Source organism: Podarcis erhardii (genome assembly GCF_964252035.2).
Source record: "Podarcis erhardii genome assembly, chromosome: 1".
Taxonomy (NCBI): domain Eukaryota; kingdom Metazoa; phylum Chordata; class Lepidosauria; order Squamata; family Lacertidae; genus Podarcis; species Podarcis erhardii.
In genome coordinates this window covers 118,899,368-118,918,587 of record NC_138497.1, presented here as the reverse complement: position 1 = coordinate 118,918,587, position 19,220 = coordinate 118,899,368, and the positions used below count along the sequence as shown (strand labels likewise).

The 19,220-nt window shown below is 43.1% G+C and overlaps 1 protein-coding gene across 1 annotated transcript; it reads left to right on the top strand.

The window, feature by feature from the left end:
• Positions 1-375: 375 nt before the first annotated feature.
• Positions 376-19,024, top strand: LOC309334690 (mitogen-activated protein kinase kinase kinase 20-like). The gene is made up of 5 exons (XM_081849247.1): positions 376-494; positions 11,199-11,315; positions 13,623-13,697; positions 14,786-14,936; positions 17,434-19,024. Exons 2-5 carry the CDS (start codon positions 11,214-11,216, stop codon positions 18,114-18,116), a joined length of 1,011 nt encoding a protein of 336 aa, XP_081705373.1. The 5' UTR covers positions 376-494; positions 11,199-11,213; the 3' UTR covers positions 18,117-19,024.
• Positions 19,025-19,220: the final 196 nt, after the last annotated feature.

The window sequence follows — 19,220 nt, the reverse complement described above, 5'->3', positions numbered from 1 at the left end:
AAAAAAAAAAGACCAAACTACTCTAAGCTTGTTTGAGAATAATCAAAAATTGCCCATTTAGCTAGAAGTCATTTTCTTTTCAAAAGGCAAATGTTATTTAATCTTTCAGCTGTTCATTGTGCCATCATAAATACTTTCTTTTCAGCACAGTTGTGGGGACTGAAATGAGCCCACTAATTGCCTCCCATTTCGACTGACATGTGGTGGTTTAGTGGAAAGGGAACACAGCGGGGAGAAGGAAATAGGAGGCTGAGAAAATGAGAGCTAATTATTTTCACTGCCTCATGTCAGGCTCTGTGTCAGCCTTGTTTTTACAAACTGGAAGGTTTAGCACTAAATAAAACAAACTGGCGTCATGTTTTTATATACTGGCAGTGTCATGGAAGCAGCTGCAGATCTCAAAGACAATATAATGCCTGCGTTCGCATGGACACCATCTGACAGCCACCGTGAGCCACTACTAATGAGGATATCACAGTGGTGCCAAGTGAAAGGTGCTGAATTATGTATGATTCTTCATCAGTACAGCAATAGTCCTGTACATCATTATGAGACATTGTTTTGCTGAAAGAGATTAAAACATTCTTAGTTCCAGACCCTGCAACCCTAAACACGCTACAAGAGGTTATTGATGGAATTTTGAGGGAGAGTTTCTTGAAGATTTCTTTTTTTTAAGGGTTTTTATCGTTTGTTTATTTATTTATTATTATTATTAAATCTATCTATTTCCCTTTCCTCTTCTCTCTCTCTCTCTCTCTCTCTCTCTCTCCTGGGACAAAGCAGTGGTGGGTCATGACACTATATATAAAGAAGAGAAGCAAATTAACCATACTTGTGTTATCTCCCTTTAAATCAGGCATAATAAAATGTAGTGTAGCAGAGTTAGCCTTAATGATAAATAACCCAGGTGCTCACACTATAGAAGTTCCAACTCTTATTGCCTTTAAAACAGCAGGTTTCAGCAGCTGAGATAGATAATAGCAGAGAATGTAAAGGAGCTACTGGGAGCTTAAATTATCAACATGCTACGACTTTTAATACCAGCATGATCAGGCTTTTCCTTTCCCCCATGTTTGTTTTATCTTACATTACATCTTATATTTTTCAATACCCAGTTGTCTGCTATGATGGCACTTCCATTTTTCTTCTCATTTATCTTCCTTTTCTGTTTCTCCTTTAGTTTGCTGTAACTCTTGAATTAAATAATAATAATACATTCTAATTTATAAAATTCATATTTTGAATATAGGCTTCCTTCAAAACTGATTATCCCTCCCCACAAACACACCTCAAAAAAAAAATCTTCTGCAATGTAAAATATTACAGTGGTACCTCGGGTTACATATGCTTCAGGCTACATACGCTTCAGGTTACAGACTCCGCTAACCCCAGAAATATTACCTCGGGTTAAGAACTTTGCTTCAGGATGAGAGCAGAAATCGTGCTCCATTAGCTAAAGTGGTGCTTCAGGTAAAGAACAGTTTCAGGCTAAGAACGGACCTCCGGAACGAATTAAGTACTTAACCCGAGGTACCACTGTACTGATTTTACCAAATTCTATGACTTCACACTGGGGTTCAGATAATGTATGTGAGGGAAAGTCACCGTGTTCAGGAAGCACCTTGAGTTTTTTAAAGCCTCACCACCAGTACAGATTTGATCATTTGTGGAGGGGATAATGTTTCATAATTGCTTTCTCCTTCCACAGCCACTTTCAAAATCTCCAGAATTTTCAGTTGGTTTTAGTATTTTATTATTATTGCTTTGCACAATTGCTTCCTCAGATTTTAAAGATTGTCATAATGTATAATTTGCTGCTACAAGCTTCTGTCTTGAGACCTTTGGCAATTAGGATGGGATTTCATAGATGACATAATACATCCCTAGCTTCTTTCAGTATTAAATAATGATATAATACAAATGTCTATATTAAATAATTAAATAATACTGCTTTGCGGAGTGTCCTGCTTCCTATCTTAGTAACACATACAATAATGTGAGGGAGGCGAATAATCGTTCACACAACATGGTAAACCACTGCATGGATGAGGTTGAGCAAAGCAACATTTCCTCATGGGGCTTCTCTTATGGGTTGTTTGGCTCCAAAGTACGAGGATTTTGGCTTTCACATTACATTAGAACCAGAGATAAAACAACTCTGCCTAATTAAACATGCACGCTTCTTGACTCATGATTTGAAGTTGGCTTGTGTTGAAAATGGCCAGAGTTCGTTTTAAACCATGATCTCTGCTTTGAACAGAAAGCTAATCTGGGATTCTTTCTTAAAAAACAAACAAAAAAAAAACCCTTCTTCTTTTCCAGTTGAGCTAATTCTGGCTCAGCCACATAGCCCTAAACCATGGCTTAGCGTTGAGAATAAATGCAACCAATCTCTGTTGCTGCACCTCTTCTCTCTCATAGCTCATGAAGGGTGAAATCATTATGCACAATAGTTCTTTGGCACAGGAAAGCAGGGGTCAAAGGGGGTCAGCGACCCACAGCTCCTTCTTCTGGATCTAAAAAACTAATGGACAGCGCTGCTTCTGGTCCACTTTTAATAGTATGAGGCTATCAGATCTGTTTATTTTTTTTAAAAAATAATTTTTATTGGGTTTTTACATTTTATAACAACAGACACACACACAAAGACAAAGACAAACAAACACACAAATACAATTACATACCCTAAGTTTCTTTACCCACTTTCATTGACTTCCCCCCACCCCCTCCTCTTACATCCCAATTCCAAAATTAATTCAGCAAGTTCTTACCTAACCTCTTAAAGATATTCACATTGCTTTTAAAAATTAAATTCTTTTATTTATCTATATTCAACTATCCAATTCTCTTATAATCATTAATTTCTTTTTTTTTAAGGTCGATCTAACTTCCCCTTCACAAATTTTCCCTTTATTATATTAATTATAGGTCACATTGACCAAGTAAAACAAAACATAACATTTTATAATTCTATTCTCTCCCCCCCCTGCCCCGGTTTCTGTCCCTTCCTAGACAAATGTCCAGAAAACAAACAAAAAATATTTCTAGCCCGGATTCCTCACGTCCGAGGCGTCTGATTCTCTGTCAGTCCCTCTCTGCCAGCTATATTGGTAGTCCTCTTTGATGGTCCTAAGACCCCGAAGGAGTTCAGTCAGAGTCAGATCATATTTTCTTTCATTCAGAATGTTGAAGAGTGTTTGCTGCGAAAGGCCATCTAGTTTTCCATACTCAAGAGAAAAGTCCCAATCATATTGCTTTGTTCTTTCTAGTTTTAATATTCCAAGTACTCCAGGGGCTTCTCTCTTCTTCTTTCTCATCTTTCGCAGGTCTGTAATCCAAAGGTCTTCTTGCTCATACTCTAACGCTGCAGATTCCTGGTTGATATTTTCCACTTGTAGTGTCTGAACTCCTTCTTTTTTCTCTGTCAATTCCAAAGGCATCTCTTCCTGCTCAGCTGCAGAGTTTTTATCATACATCTCCTTTGTGCATTCAGCAGAGTTGTTTGTTTCAGGATTCAAGGTCATAAAAACTTTACTCAGAGCCATACTCTGCTCCTGCAGGATTCCCACGAGAAAGAACATTTTTTCTATCTCCGCCAGTAATTTTCCCTCTGCAGCCATTGTAATGTCACTAATTCCCCCTAGGGGGCTTTCAGTTATTTAGTAGTCCTTTTCCAATAATCTGTTACTTTGTTATTATCAATACTTTGTTTCCAATCGCCTCAGTCCAAATGTATCAGCTTTAAAGTTATTAAATAGCAAAATTCTTTACTTTGTCCGCCCGTTTGACAGCTTCTTTGACAGCTGTCAAACTCCTTTCAGTTCTTCCTCCGGGACCCAAATAGGACACTCCCGGGTTTTTTGGGGGGGATACACACAAAGTTCCAAATTCCCTTTCTCTCCAGCACAAAAATCTTGTTCTATCAAATTTGTGAGAAACTTTTAAATCTTCAAAACAGTATTCATTCCGCCTTAATTCTCCGTTCCTTGCTTTGAAACGTCTATAAGTAGAGGGGGTGCGGACTTCCCTTTAACACATCCCCCGATCGTGCCGAATTCACAGGATAAAATTTTTAAAGTCCAAATTCCACTACTCACGGGTCCTTTATTATCCAGTCCAAATTTTGGGAAGAAAGTCAGCGCTCTCCGGCCATGGCTTGCGGCTTCGCTCTACTGAGGTAGCGGTCTACTCTCAGCACCACGCCACTCTCCGTACCCTCTCCGCAGCCTTTAAAAAGGCTCTTCGTGGGTCGGGGAGGGCGCTTAAGGTGCCCACCGAGTCACCAAGTCCGCAGGCTTCCGCGCCTGCGGTTTCTGAGGGTCCCCGTGTCGCCGGCACGGCAAGACCCGTCCTCAGCAGAGCCGATTCCCTCCGGAGCTCGGAGGGAATCCGCCATTAGCCGTTCGCGCTAACCCGGAAGTCCTATCAGATCTGTTTAAACTGTCAGAGAGAGATGCCATGGTTTTTACATCATGGCTTTACATATAGTTTTTGCTAAGTAGCAAGTGTAGTTTTTTCGTCTGAATTGTGAGAAGTGATGGGGAAACTTTGCGAACCTATAAAACAAACATTATAACTTCCATTCTTCCATGTGAAATTCTCCATGGGGATCTTCAATTAGCAAACCCTTTCCCATGTGATTTTGTTGTTTGTGGGTGTTGTTTCTTAGACTAAGGCTGCAGTCCTAATGTAGGCCCTGTGAAGACAACTGAATAGCCTTATACGAAGTCCTTCTGGGGTTTTGCCGGCAGTGCAGAGAAATGCTCTTTCTGTCCTCCATCCTTTTTCATAATTTTATTTTTTAAAACAACTGTTTCCCTACCAATAGAAACAGTGGGGAGAGAAACCAGGAGAGATTTATGCTAGCTTCTGAGCCTCTCTCTAAACTATGGTCACCAGATTTTTTTTCCAATGAATCCGCAGACATTTATTTATTTATTTGTTTGTTTGTTTGTTTGTTTTTGGAAGCTGAATAGCAACAGGGAGTCAGTGGTGGGGATGGTGAGGCAAAAGACCCTAGGCCCAAGCACACATGCATATTGTACAAAGGTGCTAAGCCCTTCTTTTGCACCTTGTGAAACATAAATACGCAGTTTTTTAAAAACTGGGCAACGGTGCGCCACGCACCCGTGACTCTCGAGCCTCCCCCGATCTCCTGCCCCCTTCCCCCTTTGTTTTGACTGATCGGGGGAGGCTCAGGAGTCACGGGCGGCTTTTAAAAAACTCATTTATTGTTTCACAGGGTGCAATAGAAGGGCTTTGCACCTTGCCTGGCAGAGAAACCGTGCGCCTTGCACCCCTCCTGGGCAACGGCCGCCCGCCCGCAACTCCCAAGCCTTTCCCAATCTGTCAAAACAAAGGGGGCAGGGAATCTGTACCACTGGACATCCCCGGTTCCCCCTCGGCAATTGCGGTGGCAGCAAGCTGTGAGCAGCTCCTGAAGCCAACCAGAGCCAACTGCGCTACCAGGCTGGCTCTGGGCTGCTGAAGCTGCTGCCGCCACGTTTCCCAGAGCTGATTTACAAATCTGGGGACATTCCGGGGATGGAATTTGTCTGGGGACAGATTTGCAAATCTGGGGACTGTCCCCAGGAAGCGGGGATGTCTGGTAACCCTACTCTAAACCTCTCTCTACTCAGAGGTGGGGTAGGTGTCAGGTGATCAGGAAGGCTTGGGGTCCAAGCCCTTCCCCTTTCCTCCCCGGACGTGCCCCAATCTCCCGCCCCCCTTTTGGCTCTACCAACATTATCCATAGAGCCAGGGTGTAGTAAGCTTCTGCAAGAGTGGGAAGGCAGGATTTCCTTCTCTCTTGTTGGAGTTTTCTCTCCAATGGAGCAGGCATCCTGCTGTATCCTGCGGCCTCTGGGACACCTTCCCAGGAACCACAGGATGACAGATTTAATTTCTGATAAGCTATATGATGCTTTTGTGGAAGGTGTGTCTGTGTTTTATTTTATGTATTTTTATTAAAGATTTTCTTGATTTACAGAAGTATGTGTAATGTCTCTCTCTTGTATTTTTTTCCATGTAACATTTTTACAAATCACTTTCATTTGTTGAGACATTAGGAAGAAAAGGGGGAGGGGGGAAAGATGGGTGGGGTGGCGATGTTTCTATTTTACTTAATATATGTAGGATTTGGTGTCAGCGTTGCTTGTGCAGGTTCTCTGCTGTTCACTTGTGTTCCTTTGGTAGTGAGAGAGGTTGGGGTTGGCCTATGGTGTGGTTGTTTGTGATTGGCTGTGGTGAACTTTGTTTTCAGGTGTGAGTGGGGTGGGTGGGTGTTTTGGATCAGGTTATCCATATTGATTTGTATGCTGTTGGTGGGTTTTTGTCATTGTCTTGTTGGGCTGTGTATGTGATAAAGGGGAGCCATACTGGGGTAAAGGCATCTTCTGTTTGTCCCTGTGTCAGTTTCAGTTTATTGGTTAATTTTTCTAGTAAGGCTGTTTCCCATACTATTTGGTACCATTGGTCCATGCTTACTCCTGACAGGTCTCTCCAGTGTCTGGTTATGGTGTTTCTGGCTGCTTAAAGTAGGTGGGTTATGAGTTCTTTGTGGTGTAAATGGGCATTATTGTCTTGGAAGGTGTTTAGTAGGGCCAATTCTGGGGTGATTTCTAATTCTTGCTTAGTTATTTTACATATTTCTCGTATGGCTGTTGTCCAGAATAGTTGGATTTTGGGGCACTCCCACCACATGTGGAGGTATGTGCCTGTGGAGGTGCACCCTCTCCAGCATTTTGGTGAGGTTCCTGGAAGGTGTGTCTGTGTTAACATACAACGGAGAAGCTGTGGTCCTCCAGTTGTTGCTGGACTCCACTCATGCCTAGCCAGTAAGACCAACGGTCAAAGATGAGGAAAGTTGCAATGTAGCATCTCAAGGGCCACAGGTGGCCCATCCTTATACACACATGGGGGTAAGTTCCCATTGTAACCAGAGTGTATTCTCAGTAAACATGGTTAAGATTGCACTGTGCCCAGGGGCATAGCATGGGCGGTGCTAGGGGGCGTGGCCCCTGGGTGCACAATTCTTGAGGGTGTGTAAACCATGCGCCCACAGCGCCCAGTGCTCCTCTTTGCGCACCAAGGGCTGTATTGGCCGGCCGGGCTCCCCCCTGAACAGGGGGCAGGTGGCTCAGCATGGTCCCACTTTGCTCTGGTGGTGGTGGGGTTGCTCCGTCGGTGGCGAGGACTGGCCTGGAGTTCCCCGCCCAGTGCATGCATGCCTGCCCCGGGCACTGGCAACTGAGGCTACGCTACTCCCATATTTCTGGTTGTACCTGGGGCTATAACTACAACTTAACAGGGGACCTCTTAATTATTTCAGGTCTTCGATTTTGTTTTGTTTTTAACCTTACCACATATTCAGTGGCTCCGCTGAGCACTTGTTTTCCATTTTCCAAATTCTCAACAACATCTTTGCAAAACGTTTACATTCTTTCTGCTCCAAGCTCTTTGTAGCGATAGCGCCATTTCCCAGCACAGTAAAATTAACTATGGTTGCTGTACCATTGCCTGTTATTCATCTCCTGCGGAGCAAGGTCAAGTTACAGTATTTTATATGTATCTGAATTTCTGTATTTTTGCCACTGTAAAGTAGACCATCCTGCGACATGAAACCACTGAGGGTCAAGTAGCCATAGCCTGCCGCTTTTCGTTTCGAGATGTGTTGAAGCTTGTGGGTTGATGTAGAGATACCGTACAGGGGGAAAATATATATATTTGAGCTCACATGCAGGTTTTCAGGGCGCGCAAGATAAAAATGGAAAGCAAGGAGACTAAAAAGTGAACACGTATAACCAAGTCTAAATTGAATATAGTTAATTATGTAATCTTATATTAAACTTCCAAAATGGTACTGCTCTGTCATATGCTGGCAGCAATGTAGCTTAATTACAGATTCCCCTAAATATTTGTCCTTAGGCTGACTCCTTAAGAAGTAACGGGTCAATGCTAACCAGAGTCGAAAGCCTTTCTTGATGGCAGATACAACAGCAAGGCCCCTGGAGAGTCATGAAGTAGCTGGGGTCATATTCTGGCAGCTATGCCTAATTATCATGACTACAGTGATACAAGTTAATATGGGTTATTCCCATACAGAAAGAAGACTGGTCCATCTGCTTAAAGTTTTGCTGAAACTGATTTTTTAAAAAACCAAAAACATATGAAAAAACAATAATGAATAAGAGCCCAAATATTTTATATTTATGTCAACTGCATGGACTTAGGAATAAGAACATTTTACAGTGGTACCTCGGGTTACATACGCTTCAGGTTACATTCGCTTCAGGTTACAGACTCCGCTAACCCAGAAATAGTACCTCGGATTAAGAACTTTGCTTCAGAATGAGAACAGAAATTGTGCTCCGGTGGCACAGCAGCAGCGGGAGGCTCCCTTAGCTAAAGTGGTGCTTCAGGTTAAGAACAGTTTCAGGTAAAGAGCGGCCCTCCGGAACGAATTAAGTACTTAACCCAAGGTACCACTGTACAGGGATTCAATACAAAACATGGCCTTTGCTGTTAAATCACGTGGAATGTCTTTTCATTGCCATTTTAGCGTTTGTTAAGGATATATATATCCCTAAGGAAGTCAGACTATCCTCCACCAGGGCCAGGGCCTTTTCAGTGATGGCTCTGACCTGATGGAATGCTCTGTCCCATGAGACTAGGGCCCTTCAGGATTTAACCTCCTTCTGTGGGGCCTGTAAGACAGAGCTATTCCGCCTGGCCTTTAATTTGAATTCAGCCTGATCTTTTATTTCCCTTCTCTTCCCTCCCCCTCCCCTTTTATGAAGATTACCCGCTCTGAGACCCCACAGCTAATTCTCCCCTGGCCTCCTCACTGGCCCAAGTAGGACTAATTCCGCCAGCTAGCCCTGGTGACTGTCTAATGCTTATTAGATGGATTTCCCCCAAACTGATTTCTGAACTTTGAATTTTATTGTTATTCATGTTTTTATACTGTATTTTATGCTGCTTCTACAATTAAGTGTTTTAAATTTGTTGTTAGCCGCCCTGAGCCTGGTTTTCTGAACCGGGAAGGGCGGGGTATAAAAAAATATATTATTATTATATAGTACAAATTTATTCTCAATGTCCTGTTTTTCTTTGCTGTACCGTGCACAAAAAGAGCAGGTTTGGTGTGGTGGTTGTAGGACTTGGACTAAGGACATTTAGGTTTGAATCCATGCTAGAAGATCGCTAAAGTTGTTTTCACACACAGAACTCTTTAGTGATGCTAAGGGGTTGCTTTTCTATAATTAGCTGGAAGCAGGTTTAAAACATTGGTTACCTACAGCTTTTAATACAATGTTATCCATGCCCTTCCCAGTGGCCAGGGCCCCTCTGTAATGTTTTCTCACAAGTCCTTCCTAATGTTAATTAAAAGGTTCCTCTTTCCTTCTTCTTTTCATTTCATTGCTTCCTGTTGATCATAGCTGAAGGAGTAATGCTGAAGAAACTAATTGCCCCAATGTCAGTCCTAACTGAGTCGTCATTAATACCTACTTCCACCATCAGCAGAAAACAGGCAATAAAATGTAATTAAAGGCACAAAAGCCCCCCAAAGCCTGAATGATGCACAATGTAATTAAAGGCATAAAAGCCTTGGCCACATTAGATTGCTGGTGTGGCAACTCTCTGGTCCCCCCCCCCCGCCTTTCTTCTTTATTGATCGTTCTTTAGAAACACGAGGTATCAACGTAGAAAACAGTGGACTACAATTACTTGTCACCAGCATTGTCTGAAATGTGAATGAAAACAGGGTGGGCTATTGGTGAAACACCTTGAGTGGCTGAGCCATTCACCACATCCTTGTGTGATAGGGATAAAATGTGGAACAGCCAATGATGTTGCCCTGAACAGCCGAGAGGAAGGAAGGGAAGATATTTTTTAATCTCTGCTGGATTTGAAATTCTTTTAATTGTTGTTGTTAATCACTCTGTGGTGCCTTCCTGGGAAATGGAATCATGAATTAAAGAAAGACTTAATGAGAAATGGAAAATAATTTGAAATGCCTCGTTTTAAGGCCATTTGCTGTTAATCTATGAATTTTCCTAGACCGCTTATTAAAACAGTCCTCAGCACTTGCTCTCAAAATAACAGACCACCTGTTGAATGTGTGTAGTTCAAATGGCTTCTCTGATCCTTTTAGGAAAACATGCTCCAGGTGCAGATGTAAATAATATTCTAACTCGGGTGACATTTGCAGATAACAGACTTCCTCAGCCTGGTTCCCTTCAGCTACTCTTGCCCTAAAAGTACCATCAGCTCCAGTTGGCATCTGCTGTGGCAGAGCCTGATGGGAGCTGTAGTAACAGCTGGAGGGTGCCTGGCTGAGAAAGGCTGTCATATATGTGGAACAGAGGTCCTTAAGTTTTGATCTCTTGAGACTTGCTTGTTTCCTGCATGCCATCCACATTTTCCTGCTTGCTGATGCAGAATACTTGAAAGGCTTCCTAATTTGTGCTTTGTGGCTGTGAGCCAGCTAAAACTATATGTACATATAGAGACGAAGCATATTCGGAAAGATGAAGTTTATTAAAAAGATTTCACTATGGCCCTTTGCAACGCTGCGGGAAAGGCAACCTGTTTAAGTTTTAAATTACTGAAAAGTGGGTTGTCTTTTTATCCTGTGGTAGGAATTTCAGGGGGACGCGGGTGGCGCTGTGGTCTAAACCACTGAGCCTCTTGGGCTTGCCGATCAGAAGGTCACTGGTTCGAATCCCCGCGATGGGGTGAGCTCCCGCTGCGCGGCGGTTTGTTCCGTTGTGCTAGAAGCGGCTTAGTCATGATCTTCACATCACCCGAAAAAAACTGTCTGCGGACAAACGCCGGCTCCCTCAGCCTGTAAAGCGAGATGAGCACTGCAACACCAGAGTCGTCTGCGACTGGACTTAACTGTCAGGGGTCCTTTACCTTTACCTTTTTTAAAGGAATTTTAGATTAAGCCCCTGACCTTTCGGTGTTGTTTGGGGATAAGGAGCGTCCCCCAAACCCATTTAAGAACCCCTCTTGCTGACAAGTAAGGATTATTTCACATTAAAATGGAGTTTGGATGTTTCAGTTCCTAAGATAATATAAAATCGATTAATTTATTGGGATTTCTATTTTTATTTTTTTGCTTGGAGACAACAAAAAGTCACAATTGCTCCAGTGTCCAGTTTTGATATTCTGTATTTTCTTTTCCGTGCCAGGACTGTAAATGGAAGATGTACATGGAAATGGATGGGGATGAAATTGCAATAACTTACATAAAAGACGTGACATTTAACACTAACTTACCTGACACAGAGATTTTAAAGATGACAAAGGTAAGGTTCTGTTTACGGGCTTGAAGCTTTCATGATTGCCTAGATCTCGAACAAAGGTATTAAAATACCACAGCGGCAGACTTTTGTGCCTATAGAAACTCATTCTGCAGGCAGCTTTTAAAGACCCCCCACCCCTTCCCACATTTGTATCACAATAGATTTTTTTCCCCTGTTAACATTACCTTTTCAGTCATGGTAATAAGAAAGCGATGGCATGCTTAAGATATTACAATTAAAGTGTGTGATTTCTTGGTTCCGTAACAAGGTAAATCGTACATCAGACAATGTACAGACAAGTTCTAAATGAGAAGAGTGTTCATCAAGGTGCGCTTGGAAAATAAAGTGTTGGCCTTTGGCAGCAATTTATGTTATTAAAATGGGGAAATAAAACAGGTATATTTAGTGGGAAGGTGTCTTGAACCAGGCCTATAATCACCAGGATTTATGAGATTTGGCCAGGTTCCTTCCATTTTATGAAGGGAAAAACCCACAGCAGATTCATGGTAGAAATGTGCTATTCTATGAAAACTGCTTCTGGACTAATAATAATGGCTTTTCCACTGGTTTTCCACACAATTCAAAAAATTGCAGTTTTTCCTGAATGTTCATTTCATATTATCAGCCTGCTTGTTATTTAAACCCAGTCTTTCAACTAATGCTAAAATGCTTCTTCGGGGGGGAAATGATTAGGAAAGGCTGTTATCTTTAGATTTTATTTGTTTAGTTCAAAGACAGAAGAACTGCAGGAAAATACAGGGTGACAATAGAGTGGTTTATGGAATTCTATAGGTGTCCCATAAAAACGGGGAGTGATTGAAGAATGGCAATTCCACCCTAAGTGCCTGGTGTGGAAGTAGCCCTAGACTCAACCTGCTATTTGAGTGTGTCCTCTTCCAGCCTTCCTCAACCTTGTGCCTTCTTGATATTTTTGACCACAACTCCCATCATCCCTGACTGTTGGCTCTGCTAGCTGGGGCTGATGTGGGCTGTAATCCAAAACTTCTGGAAGGCACCAAGTTGAGAAAGGTTATTGTGTTCATTGTTTGAAATCCTGTTGGGTATTCTGAAAAGTGTGTAAGATGTAGCCTGTCAGGGGAAGGGGTCTGCAGTAAGGAGGAGGGGTGGGGAAAAGCCCAGCTGCACAAGTGGCCTTCTGCTTGGGCAAGTCTGGACCCCAAGCCTTAGTATTAGAGCTCATTCATAATAGTAATACTAATAATAATACTTACTACTACATTTATTTATTTATTTATTTATTTATTTATTTATTTATTTATACATACCCCACCCATCTGGCTCGGTTTCCCCAGCCACTCTAGGTTGCTCCCAACAGAATATTAAAAACATGATAAAACATCAAACATTAAAAGCTTCCCTAAACAGGGCTGCCTTCAGATGTCTTCTAAAAGTCATGTAGTTGTTTATTTCCTTGACATCTGATGGCAGGGCGTTCCACAGGGCGGGCGCCACTACCGAAAAGGCTCTCTGCCTGGTTCCCTGTAACTTCAATTCTCACAGTGAGGGAACCGCCAAAAGGCCCTTGGAACTGGACGTCAGTGTCCAGACTGAACGATGGGGGTGGAGATGCTCCTTCTGGTACACTGGGCTGAGGCCGTTTAGGGCTTTAAAGGTCAGCAACAACATGTTGAATTGTGCTCAGAAACGTACTGGGAGCCAATGTAGGTCTTTCAGGACTGATGTTATATGGTCTCGGCGGCCGCTCCCAGTCACCAGTCTAGCTGCTGCAATCTGGATTAATTTTAGTGTTACCTTCAAAGGTAGCCCCACGTAGAGCGCATTGCAGTAGTCCAAGCAGGTTTTCTGCAGCCTGGTACAGTCGTACCTTGTTTTGCAAGTGGGATCTGTTCCAGAGCCCCAGCTGCTAGCCAAAAAGGACACAGGGCAAAGCACTGCGTCTGCGCACGCACGAGTGGCAAACCTGGAAGTAACCTGTTCCGGTACTTCCGGGTTTGCTACGGACCTTCACCGGAATGAAAAATGCCTATGACTAAACTTCTAACCAGCAATGAGTATACAGTATGAAATGAATCGGTCAGTTGGTTGCATAGAAAACAATAAAAGCATGACAAAAATTGAAATGCCTAAACGTGAAAATAAATCATGGAAGACATGCAGGCCCAATGAGACATCATGTGCTAAGATTTGTACTTTTGTATTTATTTAGTCATTTGACACAGTTTCTGTGTTTGCTTGTTTTCTGAAGGACAGAGGATGGATGCATAGAAATTAATTCGCACAATGAGGCAGAAAACAAAAATGTTTCTTTCGTTTATTTTTATTTTGCAGCCACCATTTGTCATGGAGAAATGGATTGTGGGAATAGAAGACGATCAGACTGTGGAATGTTTAGTTACTTATGAGGTAAGTGTTGTGGGTGGGTGGGGAGCCAACCCGCTCCTTTTGCCTGTAGGGTTTCAGAATAAGGAGTTGACATGCCTTAACTTTCTTGCCCACTGTAGTCAACGCCAAATACTGTAATTAATTTTAAACTACCAACTTCTCATGCGAATTTGAATGCCATCTTCAGAAATCACACCCAGACTCCTAGCTGGGAAAGCTTGCTCCCTTAAGTGTAAAATATATATACACACACATACCTTTCTTTTTTCTTCCTTTTGAGTAATGGTCGGTGTAGGTGGTGTTTGTTGAACAGACAATCTTTCTTACCTTTTTGGCAAAACGCTAATTAGCAGAGCAGAGGAACAACAGGAGAAGGGAAAGGGCAAGAGGGAAAACATAAAATAAAACCTAGAAGCAATTTAGCTATGTATAATAGGATGGAAATTAGCCTTTGTATGAGTAGATTTTTGGATACTTACAAAAAAAAAGTGTTTAAAGACCAATGGGATATTTCACACTGAGGCTAATAATTGAAATTTCAGCTCTGTCCTGTGGCATGCATTCAAGCAGTGAGAGAGCGATATAGGAAAATTCTGGACCTCGCCTGCCTCAGAAGTGAAGAACAGTAGCTTTCTATTAACAGGAAGAATAACCCTAGGTTCCTTTCAGACTGTAGCTCCTCACAGGTCTCAGAGCCTGACAGCAGGATTAAAGAGCTAACCACTATAGGCAAGCTACCATAAGGGAACCTCAGCAACAATACCTCCTTAGTGCCTACCTCTTCTGGCAGAAAAGATTATTTACTTTAAGCACTACATGATCTCATAATTACTAAACGGTTCTGTTAAAAGGCAGCCATTAAAATCTTGCCCTTGTTCAGTACACTATTTTGGGCATGGGGGGGGGGAGAAAGCATAATTTGCCGCCAGATTGGTTGCACAACTGAAAAAAATTCTTTGCGGCCAAACTAAAAGAGGATATTAAACAAACTCAGCATGAGAATTTATGGTACCAACAATGTCACAATCCTAAGTTCAGTGTCTGGACAAACACGGCATGACTGTGATGAGGGTCTTTATTTTTTTGCTTCTGAATATCTTGTTGAACAGAGCATTGTCAGAACTCCAAAATCCACCAGACATATCCAGCCAGTGGAATGGAGTAAAGTGAAGCTTCAAGATGAGGTGAAGTCAATACAGCTTAAAATACAGACATCACTCCCAAACTCAGAAGGCAACCCTCGGAGCAGATCCAATTCCAGTAAGTTTAAATTCCAGTAAGTTTAATGATGCAGAGTGTTGAAGGAAGGACATAAGTAAATAAAACAAAACAAGACATTAATATCTGTTTCAGAAAACACACTCCCATTAGCTCATCCCTTTCACTCAACAAGAAATGAAGGCATCTCTCTAAAATTCCCTTTTCTCAGAGAAATGTGTCTAATATTCACACTTACTAAGAACTTTGCAGTTGTTTTCCAGCATCCATTGGATCAGAACTTTCCTGACATATCAACTTTGTAGCTTATTTCAATGGACAAAAACTTAACTGCAGATATTAAAGGTACAGGGACCCCTGACCATTAGGTCCAGTTGTGACCAACTCTGGGGTTGTGGCACTCATCTTGCTTTATTGGCCGAGGGAGCCGGCATACAGCTTCTGGGTCATGTGGCCAGCATGACTAAGCCGCTTCTGGCAAACCAGAGCAGCACACGGAAATGTCATTTACCTTCCCGACGGAGCAGTACCTATTTATCTACTTGCACTTTAACATGCTTTCAAACTGCTAGGTTGGCAGGAGCAGGGACCAAGCAACGGGAGCTCACCCCGTCGCAGGGATTCGAACCGCCAACCTTCTGATCGGCAAGTCCTAGGCTCTGTGGTTTAACCCACAGCGCCACCCTCATCCCTTAACTGCAGATAGTACAAACAGCTAGAAGTCTGTCAAGTCAATGAATAATGGCAGAAGAGCTTTAAAAATAAGTGTGTGCTGTTTAGTTGTGTATTTTAGTGTACGGTTGTATCTACTAATTTGTATATAGGATGTGCCTAATTCAAAGGGTGCATAGACGGGCATTGCACAGTTATAAACAATTAGAATTGTTTGAGCAATGGAGGTCATGTCTTCGAAATCCTGCCGAAAGAACCAACTTTCCTAAGTGTGTTCTCAACACATGCGTCGACATTATTCAGTGACTGCAATCTCCTTGGAAGGAAAAGGGCTAACAACACAGCTCCCCAAGCACATTGGTAGCCCCGCTATAAGAAAAGGGCTGATTGATGGCCTGTCAGGGACTAGCTGGATGAGGAAGAGTGGTGGAATCTGCCGAACCAAGAGCCCCACAGGGAAGATGAAGAGGAAGAGGATTTCGAACCTGGCGATTGATGGTGGGACACCAGTCACACAGGCGAGGACAAGCTGGCAAGTGCTGGAAGCATGGAGCTTGAGGGACAGCAAAGAGATGGGAGCAGACAGGTGCCCCAGCACAGGACAGGGGGATGGGATTCCTAGTTTGGATGGAGGCACTGGCAGCAACGATTGTTGTTGTTGTTTAGTTGTTTAGTCATGGCCGACTCTTCGTGACCCCATGGACCAGAGCACGCCAGGCACTTCTGTCTTCCACTGCCTCCCACTGCAGTTTGGTCAAACTCATGCTGGTAGCTTCGAGAACACTATCCAACCATCTCGTCCTCTGTTGTCCCCTTCTCCTTGCGCCCTCCATCTTTCCCAACATCAGGGTCTTTTCCAGGGAGTCTTCTCTTCTCATGAGGTGGCCAAAGTACTGGAGCCTCAGCTTCACAATCTGTCCTTCCAGTGAGCACTCAGGGCTGATTTCCTGAGACTAGCCTACTAGGATGGAATTTCAGTAGGCTAAGATGGTCTGAGAAAACAATCCACTGGGAAGATCTCTTGAGCTAGCCCCAGTCAAACGAGTGGGCTGTGCACAACACAACACAACAAAAATTCCTCAGTTGACTGGTTCCTTGACTTTTTTATTTGTATTATACTTAGCTACAAGAAAAACCTTCTGCCTGTAAATGGAGTGGCCACTTGTGCATCACTTGTGCAGCAACGATAGAGAGGAGAAAGACCACGCCCTCTGACAGCTTCTCTACCGACAGCCTGCCTTCCCCTTCCACTCCTAGAACGAGGTGGCTGTAGCTGCATGTTGCCGAACAGCAAGCCAGGCAGACACAGAGGGAGTCCCATGTAGGTCGCCGTAACAAACAATCACAGAAAGAGAGGTCTGATACCGAGTGCTAGGGAATGCTAAGGAGGGGCTGCAAACCAGTCCAAACAACGTCTTCGTTTAGACAGTTTTACCCATTAGTAAAGGTAAAGGGACCCCTGACCATTAGGTCCAGTCGTGGCCTATTTATCTACTTGCACGTTGACGTGCTTTCAAACTGCTAGGTTGGCAGGCGCAGGGACTGAGCTCACCGTTGCAGGGATTCGAACCGCCAACCTTCTGATCGGCAACTCCTAGGCTCTGTGGTTTAGCCCACAAGATTAGAAATCTCTGTAAATTCTTTGTTTTGTTTCCCTTCATAAAGAAACTAACTGCAAGTGAGCTAAGCCTCTCTCTCTTTCTCTCTCCAACCTGTGAACCAACTGCCCTGCTTGTCAGACTGTGGCATGGCCAGGCAGCCCACAGATAACAAGACACCGGCACCTATGCGAAGTCATGGGACAGCCCTTACTTTTGGTGCTTCCTCAGAAAGAATTCAAAACTGATGCCCTCTGTTTTTCTTTCAGGTATTGATGCCCAATGGATGAATGCACTGAAACTGCGCCGAGTGACCAGCAGCCCTTCTCTCCAACGTTCCCGCCCTCACAGCCCTAACGGTTTTTTGCCGTACCTTCAGGACCAAGGCACCTACGCTGCCGCCGTGAGACGGACCCAGGTTCCTGTAACCTATCAGATCACTTCTCTGAGTCAGTCGAGAGGATCGTCTCCCACACCGTATTTATCATCACTGCATTTGAACTCAAAGGGAAGCAGCACCTCCAGCACAGCTTCAGATAGCCCTTCGGAAAGAGATAGGTCCAAAACTAAAAGCAGGCACAGCTACCACAGCGGCGACTCTCGTAGTGTGTCAGGAAGCGGAAGGCGCTTTGCAAGGGGTTCGGGAGGTGCTCAGGCAGCTGCTAAGAACCCAGAGAAATTCCGCAGGCATTCCCAGCCAACGTACAGTCAACACTCGTCGAGGTCACATGACAGGAAGTCTCCTCATTACCCCCAGCAGCCCAAGTTGATACCAGGGATGCCTTTGAAAACTGAAAGCAAACCCAAAATAGAAGAGGAAGAGGGAAGCAAAGTTGGTGAAGGCGGATGGACCAAAGTTGATTATTCGAAAAAGTCTCATCGGCATATCGTTGGCAAACAAAGAGAAGAGAAGGCAAAAGGAACTGGAGCCAGCCAGAAGAAAGTCCATTGATGTTTTTTTTGAGAAATAGGTTTTATTTTATTCTTTTGGACATTTAGTTTCTACAGAGAAAGGTGTGGGGGGTGTTTTTAAAGATTCGCCTGACAATGAATGTGAGACTAGCACTATTGAACATGAATACACTACCTCTCATGGAGATCAAACCCACAAGTCCACGACAAGCATGGGTTGTTGGGGTTTCTACTCACTGCAGCCTGGTGTATAGGATGCTATTGTTTGCATTGTGAATAGTCACATGCTGCAAGTTCTCTTTGCGTCCAGTTGGATGCTCATGATTTTAACTTAATACTTCCACAAGTGTTAAATTAAGAAATAACCATAGTTTCAGTCTGATCCTGTAGGGATAGGACCACAAAACACAACTGCCTCCCACCCGCAACACAATGGCTGAAAAAAAATGTGACTGGAAAGGTTATTCTTTCCTTACTTATGCAGCTCTCATTACAATATCCTGTCCTGTTGAGTTTGTTTCTCCCGATCTGCTCACTGCACCCTATTCAGGCTCCTCTCTGGTGATGGGGGAACCCCAGTCCTCCATTTAAAGATGCAGTCCCCACATAGTTCCTTTGGACTAATTCTTACCATCATGAAATAATTTAATACTGTATATTCTGCAGAGAAGAGCAAACAAAATAGAAAAAAAATAGCCTTGATCACTCTTGTTTTATTTTTTTATTGTTTTGGTATGACTATTTATTAACATATGGCAAATGTTTTTTATTAATTGCATTTTAATTGTACCCAGCCTTATAAACTACTGTTAATACATGCTATAATTCTACTGAGGTACCTTTGGGGAGGGATTTGTCTTCTAAGACTGTGGTCCTGAACACGAAAGTAAGTCCCACTGCATTAAATGTTACTTTTGTCTGAGTAAACATGCTTTGGATTGGACAATGTTTCTTGTTGGCTTTGGCAATGAAATTTTTAACTCTGTATAAACAGAAAACAAAGCTTAGCATATTCAACCGCATCAGTCCGTTATGAAAATGAAATGGTTTGAGGGTTTGTTTTCAAATCTTTTGATTTTGAAGTGGTATATATATGTGGAGCAGTTACTCCATATTTCCCAAATCTGTTCTCCCCCTCCTTGCA